Source organism: Pyrus communis, chromosome 2 (genome assembly GCF_041283825.1).
Source record: "Pyrus communis isolate YQ-2024b chromosome 2, ASM4128382v1, whole genome shotgun sequence".
In the NCBI taxonomy this organism is placed as follows: domain Eukaryota; kingdom Viridiplantae; phylum Streptophyta; class Magnoliopsida; order Rosales; family Rosaceae; genus Pyrus; species Pyrus communis.
This window is the reverse complement of record NC_142566.1, coordinates 21,108,086-21,118,198: the sequence shown is the minus strand read 5'-3', so window position 1 is coordinate 21,118,198 and position 10,113 is coordinate 21,108,086. Positions and strand designations below refer to the sequence as shown.

The window sequence follows — 10,113 nt, the reverse complement described above, 5'->3', positions numbered from 1 at the left end:
AGTAAAATAGGATATGTAGATAGTACATCCCTAAATAATATTGCTTTTTTAAAAAAAATTGTTTTTATTTAACATATCCAGTGCAGCAAAAAATTATACAAATGTCAAACTGCCACATAAAGCCCTCAAATATCAATTTTTTATGTTTTACATTTGATATCTCATTCAGAGATGCTCTTATTCAATTAGGAGACCAATAGCCTTAAAATAGTTCCTATCAAATGACGTTTTTAATATGACGTTTATACCTATATATTATTGTTAACTCAAGTGTTATAATATGAGCACGATATGACGCTATATATATATATATATATATATATATATATATATATATATGAACCTAAGTTATAAGTTATAATACACTTGTTATGACATGTGTGTATTAATATCGCTGCATGGCCTTTTCACCATTAAAATTACTGAATTTTCTCAAAGTGTACGTATAAATCAAGGAGTATGATTTTCTCCCCTCTGTTTTTTTTCCTCCCCTTCCCTTCCCTCCTATTTGAACAATCACGATTAAGCCACGTCAACATCTTATATTAATTTTTTATAGAAAGAGAAAGATGAAATTGAGAATGTGTGAGGAGAAGATAGAAGATGATGAAAAGATGAGGGGAGAGAATCATATTCCATAAATCAAAGGTAATAAAGCATATTCATATGTATATATCACTCGTTTCATGGAACTTGGAATTCGATTCGATTCCTCAATCCTCAGCAAATCCTCCACCATTTTATTAAATAAACCAATAAAATTACCAAATAATGCATGTAGCATATATTCCTTCAATTTCCTGCTCTTTCCTAACTTATGTATTTCCAATAATATCCACAAGCAAGAAGCATAATGTTCATATTTTCAACAATATTCCCGCGCTTACGATCAGAATAAAATTCCCTGCACCGTCGGATCCATCTCAATCAAATCCAATCCGACGCTCAGATTAAAATAAAACACAAAAAGGAGATTGTAGTAAATTACTTTTATAATTTCCCCATTTTTTTCTACCAGAAATTACTGTACATAACAGTAGGTAGCCGTGGCTTACATCCAATTAACTCAACTTTAATTTTTTTTTATTTTTTTAATTTTATTATTAGCTCTGGTTCTTCAGAACAACGGCCAGGGACTCCTCGTGACGAAACTTCAGCTGCTTCTCTATGAAAGCTTCAATGGCGCGCTGAAACTCCTCGTTGCTCAAATCGTCCTCCTCCTCTGTATCTTCGGCCGCACATTCCTCTCTGGACCTCACCGTTTTCCGGCAAAGCTCCGTCTCCGATCTCCGCAGCTTTGCCGGTGCAGGCTTTTTCTCGAACTTCTCCGATTTCGTCCTCCGAATGATCTTCGTGAACTCCGAGTCAGAGTCCGAGTTCGACTCAGTTTCCGGTTTAGGATCCGCCGAGTTCACCTCCGAAACGATCTGCTTGTCCTGGTACACAACCTCTTCTGCCTCGCGCGGAACGACGTTGTCTTGTAGCTGAGACTTACTATCGGCTCCTCCGGCGCTGCTTTCGACGAATTCCTCGTAGAGTTCGGCCTCCATGCCGTCGTTATTACGGTCGGTCGAGCTGACGTGGCGGGACTTGAGGACTAAAGAGGCGATGATGACGTGACAGAGGAGGAAGACGAAGAGAGGGCTCGAAACGACGCCGGAGAGGAGAAGGAAGTAGTCGCGGGAGATGGTGAGGGCGAAGGGGAGGCGGGCGAAGGTCCAGGAGAGGAAGAGGATGCCCGCGCCAATTTCAGCGAAGCGAAAGAGCTTCGCGGCAGTGCGGAGGCGGTTGTACCTCCGCATGGCGCTGGTTTTCTCTGCCTTCACGGTGTCAAAATCCCACGACCCCATCTTCGGTAAGACACAAACAGGGAAAACCGGTTGGAGGTGGAAATTGATTACAGAAGGTGTGACTACTTGTGAGATGGTTTATTGTGACATTGGAGGGTGATTTTCCGGGAAAGTTTTGATTTCTCGGAAAATGTTTGGAGTTGGAAGTGAAATTGTATGGACAGTACGGTACGTGAGAGGAGCAGAGGGGGCGAGGGTTTGTGAGTTCGTGGGGGTTGGAAGAAGTGAGAAGCCCCTTGTGTCAGTTCTCACCATGCTTTTGCGTTTTATAGAGACTCTGCACTCTGCAGGAAATCTTGTTGCTTTACTTAATGGTTTATTTTTATTTAATTAGCTTAAACATAGAAAATCATGATTTAATAAGGAAAGAGTTCCTCCAACCAAACTTTGTGATCTTCTTTTTTGGCTCAACAACAGGAGGATAAATGGAATTTGCCATAGTGACTAGCAACTTAATATTGATTTCATAATATATTTTACAAGCACACTGTAAGTTTTAAATTTTGTGGAGAGAGAAGAAACATAAATTATAGGATTCTTAACAACTTAATATAAGAAGCATGATGAAAGAATATAGAGCTCCTTTGTAGAAAAGTAATTTTTCAATGTACTTAGAATATCATTACACCAAAACATGACGATATTAGTTATTATAATTTTACTTAAACTATGGTACTTGTTTATATTTTGTTAATTAATATACCATTTCAGTGGAACATATATAAATCATATCGTCCACTTATATTATAATGACGGTGTTGCAATGCACAAAAAAAAAAAAAAATTCTTATAGATATTATGATGTGAAGAGTCCGCTTTGATATATTGTGTTAGAATGCAAGGATCAAATCTAAACAAAGGTGTTATGTTCACCTTTTCAAAATTCTTTTTAACCATGTTTGGCTTACACTAGCTCGAGGTGTTAAAATGGCTGCCTTCTTTTAGGTGAATAATGCCATATCTAGATCTACTCATTAACGATCGTATTTATCGTATATATTGTACTGCATTGAATCCTGTTTGAAATTGAGAATATAATAAACTCGACAGTTGAACCATCTCATACTTTGTATTATGTTTAAGTGGGTGACTAGTGCCAAAAAACATCTTAAGCATAATCAGTTGCTACATATATAATCATTTGTATACGACCAATAATTAATAAAAAAATTTAGACACATAACTAATATATTTTTCTTAAAATGGGTGATTATGGATGTTAGGAGAGAGCCTGGCCGGAGTTAGATCATAATATATATTTAGGGTTTGGAAGTGAAACACTGTTTTTATTATTATTATTTTTTTTTTCAGTTAATGTGTATGAAACTTGTGATAGGTAGGAGTGGGATGACAAGATGTGACTTTTTCACGTGAGGTGCTCTGCAGTTGCCTGTTGAAGTAAGAAAGGATCAATGATCAGTAGAGTACACAGTGGTACTGCTCCAGCGAGCCTCGTGTGTTCTGGCTATTTTGGTTCCAAGTCGAAACGAACATATTCCTCATGTGGTGTGTACCAATTCAACACCCCCTGTACAATAATGCCCCCCTTCCCTTCCTTCCCTATCCCTTCATGATTTGCTTGGTCTATGTCCTTTTTTTTCACTCTCTTTCTTTTTTTCTTTTACTTCCTTCTAGTTTTAGACTCAGTCCAAACATTCCTCAGCTTCTTTTCCTCTTTCTATTTTTATCTCTCTCCACCCTTCGCCCCCTCCTTTTTTTTTGTTGGTTCTTATTTTCCTATTTCCAAATTTTAAGAATACTTGAGAATTGGTCAATGATACAATAGAAGATTAGGGTTATGTGTTGATCAACTCTCCCTCGCATGTCAAAGCCCTAGGGTTATATATATATATATATATATATATATATATATCGATCTGTATTACTATAATTTGAAAGAAGTATTTTGTCAATTATTTTTGTGCAAATCGTGTCTTTGCTTGCTTTGCATTAATTAAAAAGGATAATGTTAATCATAATAAATAACAAAAACAAATGAATTTTCTCATGTTATTTCCTTCTACTTTCTCTTCTTCTTTTATATATTCTTCAAGAATAATTGCACATGCATAGAATATGTGAAATTTTTCAGTATAATTGATTATTTGGAAATTGAGACTGACTTTACCACGTACTGTCTAAAACTTAATGTAGATGATGGGAGATAACAAAAATAAATGTGTTTTGAACGAAGAACGCATTTCAAAATATTTACATATATATAATCCACTTAAAAAGAGAATGAGCTCTGATGCAAATTACTTAATTAGTCTTATTGATGCACAGAACTAGATCGATCTTGGCTCAACTTAGATCTGACCATAAATCGCACAAACACACAAGAACACAAAGATCTACCGTGATTCGCTCCGAATTGGGGCTACATCTAGGTAATTAGAGGAGTTTTCATTAATAATGCAATGTTTACATAATACAATGCTTTAAGCTTAAGTTTGGATTAGGGGTCCTATCCTAAGATCCAAGAGCCCTTAATTGTGGGAATGAGTCTCCTTTTATAGGTGAGGAGAGTCTCCCATTCTTGTTTGGGATCGATCTGGGACTCTAGAAACGTTGGTGTAGTGTTGTCATGTTTCCTTAAGCAAGTGGGCTCAAAGTTGAAGGAATGGAGAGCTCATTTGTTTAAGATTGGTACGTGTGCTTCGGAAAGGGTGGGTTACCAAGACATCATGATGGCTACTCGATGATTTCGACGTATAATATGGTAGAAACAAGTATATTACTTGCGTCCTTCCTTTCTTTCTTTTTCCTATATGAACAGATCCTTCATAATTCCATAGAATCGATATGAATAACCAAAGTGGGCTATATATATTTAACTCAAACATGGAAATCAAAAACAAAATTAGTTGAAATGATCATTTTCCAATCTTATTTAAGAAAATGATTAGTATATCGTCAATATATTATCACAATATCTATAATTTTGATTATTCTATTGTTAATAGTTAATCGATGTATCATTAATATTTGAATAATTGAGATTTGATTTCATTATTCTAACAAATTTTTCAAATTAAAAGTGCACTAATAATAAAAATATCATTAGCATTTTGAACAATTAATGATCGTCTATCCACGGTTTCCACACAATCACTTAAATGAGGTCTGTACCTAAACCCTAATCTATATGTAGGGATAGGAGACAAATCCATTTATATGCACAAACTACGGTGCATTTACATCAATGAATCACGTCCGTACACAGTGCATGGCAGCACTATGCGTGCATGAAAATGTTATCACCTGAAACTCATAGTACGGCCAGTTAATTTTTGACTAGTGTTAAATACCCATGTTTTTCGGGTAAGTAATGTAAAGAATATATAGATTTTTTTCTTCTTCTTCCCTTTCTTTTACTGTTAATTATTTTATAATTTTTTAAAGAAGCTTTGTCAGGAAACTGACCTTCTTCTGCAGAGTGCAGAGGGTGCTTGACGGACACGCGACCCATCGTTTTTCCCAATTTTAATTCAGAAAAATAACCAATGAAATGAGCGGATGGTCGTTGGTCAAGGTGGTAGTCAACAATGTATGATGAATGTCCAGATGAATAATATTGAACACTCCTCATAGGTCACAAGAGGATTTGGCTGTCTCTTCTGTTTAGTCTTCAATTTTTCAAATGAAATATGTATGCAACTAGATTAATTTCGGTGTATAAACAGCAGCAAATTGAGAGCTGGAATACAAGAACTGGTTGTTTGACTGGGTGAAGTTTCTTCTTTCTTGCCTTAATGACTTTCGATTTGCATGTATATCCATCACATAATACAACCAATTATTACTAATGTTATCGTCAATTTATATTATAAGGTGTAAGCTATTGCACCATGTACGTAACCTTGTCGCCCGTACACTTCAAAATTTCTTCCGAAATGGGACCCAATCGGTGTTAACTAACGGGTGAATTGATCAATTATTGTAGGGTAGGGAAGGCTAGAAAAACCTAGGAGTGTAGGGTTTTTCAGTGAATGAGTCTGTCTGGTGTTCAAGAGTCCAGTCCAGTCGTACAGGTGTCTTCTCTTTCGTATTTGTATTTTCTTAATCCTGCAGATAGCAAAAGAAGCAACGAGTTTATAATTGACAGAGACTGAGTGATGGATGCCTGGGATGCCCCCAGGCCCTCCACCGTCTCTTTCTCCTGATGCGACACCAGTACCTTTTCTTTTATTTTCTTATCAACTTCCTTACACGCATGGCATTGTTTCAGTGTGTTTTTGAACACAAGTATACATACATAGGTGTGTGTGTGTATATGTCATTATACAAATGAAAACACATAAAATAAATCTCTCCTCCCTAGTAGTCTAGGGCTGGAAAAAAATTCCAAAAATTCCAAACCAAACCAAAAAAATTCCGATCTCAAATTAAAATTCCCGAAATTTTCGGTATATCATCCCAAACCAAACCAAAATTTTCGGTACGAGATCCGGTTTTGCATCTCCATATTTTCGGTATTCCCATATCGAACTAAAAATAAATATTATATATATATATATTATTTTTTAATTATAAGAGAATTATTTCAACCGTTCATTGTTTTGGATTTAATCTGTGCCGCTCATTTGTTTTTATGTCAAATCCCATTTCACTTCTGTAGTTTCGTTCCATTGATTGATTCCATCCATCGAACTTGAAGCGTAGCCCCTGAGCCTCCCTCACCGAGCCCTCTTCTCATCTGTTTGTGTCGAATTCCGGCCAGCCATTGGCCCACCACCACACCATACTATCGTCTCTGACTCTCCAGCCTTCCTTCTCCACACAACCACCGCTCTCTCGTGGGCGATTTTCTCTCACAGACAGAACTCGCAATCTCTCTCAACACCACACCGAGTCCGAGTCTCACTCTCACCCCAAATTAGGTAATTAATTTAGTGTTTTGAAACCTAATTTTTGTCTTCCCTTTGAAATTTAATTTAGGATTTGGAATTAATTTTGTTTACAGAGTTCACTTTTCACAACAATCTTGAATCTTCCCTTATTGGTTTCAAAAGAGCGAAAGGCTGTTCAGTTTTGGGATCGTCTGCGGAAGACACACTAACTTAAGGTGAGACATCATATCTCTATCTTCTCCTTCTTCAATTTTTTATTTGTTGGTATTTCTCTGTTTTAGGGTTTCTAGTGTGTGTGTGTGTGTGTGTATTTTGCGTTCTCAAGGGATAATGAATATATTAATCTAGCTGAAATGATAGGGATGTGAAATAGAAGGAGAAACTTATGTGAGATGAGTGAGTTGTGATGAATTTTGTGATGATATCATGGATTAGTAAACAGATGGTTAGTTGTAGCGTTTTTTTTTTTTTGCTGGTAGATTCTGCTTTGAAGTTTTCAAATGTTTTTAAGTTTTAACTGTTAATGATATTGTTAGTTCAGTCAAAATGTTTTAGATGATCAGCTTTCCTGATTCCAGTATAGCTTACTATGTAGAGTAATAGAACCCTTTAAACCTTGACACTGAAAGAGAACCAGAATCACATTTAAGAAGTCTCGCATATCATTCACTTAACTCAGCTATATATAGCTAGCTGCAAGTTCAGCTAAAGACCCATGAATTAACTAATTGCTAATCACATAATTAACTGTTAGTTAGCTAATTGACAAATAAGATGGTTACTCATCAAGATGACTAAACTAATTGACATTGCATCCTATCAATGAGACATGATGTTACAAAGTCTGTAGGTTTGTCAGCCTCTAACTGTTTAAGTTTTTATGATTCAATTTCAAATACTGGCGCTTTTGGTTCAAACTAGTTTGATGACATGAATATTTAGTCTACAATCATGTACATTTAAATGCAAATTAATCCTTTTTCCTGGTTCCACTCCTTAACTAATGCCAAATATGAGAGCTCCACTATTTACTAATAAGTGAGAAGAATAATTGAATAAATGTGTTGTGGTGCACTTGATTAAGCCGTGGTTTGGGCAAGGAGAGTAGAAGAGAGTAGTTTTGTAATGTTTTAGGAAATTGGACACCTTGCTTTTGGTTTTTAATTAGTTGAGTTTTTCAACTACTCTTTGACACTTGGTTGATCATGCCTCATTATGTACTGTTGTTCTCCCAATGTTTTCATACTGCAGAGAGGAAGAAACTTCTACATTACTGATCATATTAGTCTACTATGATGTTGTGTTGTTAAAGAGTGATTCTCTACTAATTATTTTCTTGAATTATTATTCTTCAGGTTGTTTTTCTTGAACCTGCTAATGCTCGAGCAACTTTTAAAGGTTTAGCATACAAGCGCTACAAGTAAGTGTTGAATGAAAATAAAAAAGGCTCGGACCATAAAAGCAGGGAAACTTGAACCTGCAAAACTTGTTAAGAATGTAAGATCATGACTTTTTTCATTCCGTAAACTAAAACAAAAAAATAAATAAAGCTACAAAGGGAGAAGAAAGCAAAACCCAAGACAGAACCATGACATTCTATCTTTCACTACTCTTGATTTGTGGTTGTCACATAACCTGCCTATATGTCAAATTTTCAATATAAAAGGTTGAATTTTAGCCCAAAAGCATAATATGTCAAATTTTAGTCCAAAAGCCCAAAACCATTTGAGATTCCCGATTTGTCCCGAAATCCCGAAACTATTTCGAAATTCTCGAAAATTTGGTTTGTGATCGGTATTGAAATTGGGATTCCCAAAAATTTTGGTTTGGGAATCGGGACAAGGGTTTCGGTATGGGATCCCATACCAAACCACCCCTAATTGTGGGAATTGGAGTACTAGGAGTGTGGTAGGGACTTCCTACCACACTCCCCAGTCCCCACAATGATAAATTTATGCTCGATAACTTTTGACACTCGTGAGTTTTGACGCATTCATCCTAATTTTACAAGTCGATTCATATTATAACAATTATTAAGTATAACGACGTTTATATCTCGTCCAACAGTCGAAACTATTCACTCGCGTTTGAGCAACATATATTTGATAAAATCCATAAGTTTTTGTGTAATTGGATGAATTCATGACACCACAAAATGTTTCGTTATACTTGACTTGAAAGTTTATTCAAGTATTCTTTCTTTCTTTCCTTCCTTTTTCTTTCTTAACTTATATTTATGATATAGAATTTAATAACATTTCGAAGAAGATGATGAAAGAATCTGCAAATTATTCATCACCCACTTAGCAAACAAGTTAGATTATGTATATTGATCTCCAGTACCTCATCAATTTCAAACGAGATATATATTATATGGCTCCATTTGTTCCATAAATTCTGCAGATAATTTGGCTTTATTCTTAGTACTATCATTTGGATTTGAGGCTAAGATACCTCTTGTCCTTGGAGGCATATTATTTCAATTATCAAAGGCATGAGCAGTGAGCCAGCTGATCAATATCTTTATATTATCCACAAAGCATAAGCCATTAGCTAGGGGTTTGATTAAATAAAGACAGATAAAGGAGCTTTAGTGGTGGAAAATTGCTTCTTCGGAATCTGCGCATGCAGTAAGTGAAAGTTCCATTGTTCGCAGAGTTCGCAACATAATTTTGATTTTGATTTTTGAAAGTGATTTAGTTGATTCAAGGTAGAAGCTTTTTGTGGAACATAATGGAACTTTCTTGGCTGTAAAGACTCGAAGAATACATGTAAAGGCTGCTGCATATAGCACTTTATCTTTGAGTTAAACACTCATATCTTATATATTCGATTTTAGTATGGTTTTAGTGGTGGGGATTTTGTGGTCTTGCTAAGCTCCACCCAAACATGACATCAATATGTTTCACCCATTGTTTCTTCCATCTTTCTTGTTTAAAGATGAGTATTACTAGAACGACTAAAGCATGCAGCATATAAACAATCTTCGTCTCATTTCTTTTTCTAATTTTTGCAAAAAGATTTTGCAAGTGTCTTGTTCATGTAAACCCTATTTAAAATCAAATGGTTCGTTACAAAAGAGCTCTTAGTCGAGTTGTATTTTTCTATCTTCTGTTATAGGAGACATTCAACGCTCTATGTGAAAAAAGTTGAGATTTCACCATAAAACAAATTGACTACATAAGGACTATAGTCCCACTTCTTATAAGGATATGCAAGGTTTTTATTTTGAAATAATAGGGACATGCAAGGTTGGTAAACATTCAATGTGGAGCATTTTTTCGCAGGCCCTGTGTGAGGTAAAATTTCAAGTCTGACACGTAGACAATACAAATTGAGTGACGTGGAATGCGTGTAGTCATTGAGCTTCACACGTTTACCAATATGCTATGATACAATGATTCAACGAA

The 10,113-nt window shown here is 35.6% G+C and overlaps 1 protein-coding gene and 1 long non-coding RNA gene across 2 annotated transcripts; one reads left to right on the top strand and one right to left on the bottom strand.

Annotated features, from left to right (window-relative positions):
* Positions 1 to 974: 974 nt before the first annotated feature.
* Positions 975 to 2,113, bottom strand: LOC137748809 (uncharacterized). Its single transcript, XM_068488998.2, has one exon. The coding sequence runs from the start codon at positions 1,848 to 1,850 to the stop codon at positions 1,104 to 1,106; it is 747 nt and encodes a 248-aa protein (XP_068345099.2). The 5' UTR covers positions 1,851 to 2,113; the 3' UTR covers positions 975 to 1,103.
* Positions 2,114 to 6,447: 4,334 nt separating this feature from the next.
* LOC137749006 (uncharacterized) lies at positions 6,448 to 9,514 on the top strand. Its single transcript, XR_011070143.2, has 3 exons — positions 6,448 to 6,733; positions 6,817 to 6,918; positions 8,059 to 9,514. It is a non-coding gene; the product is annotated as an uncharacterized LOC137749006 (long non-coding RNA).
* Positions 9,515 to 10,113: the final 599 nt, after the last annotated feature.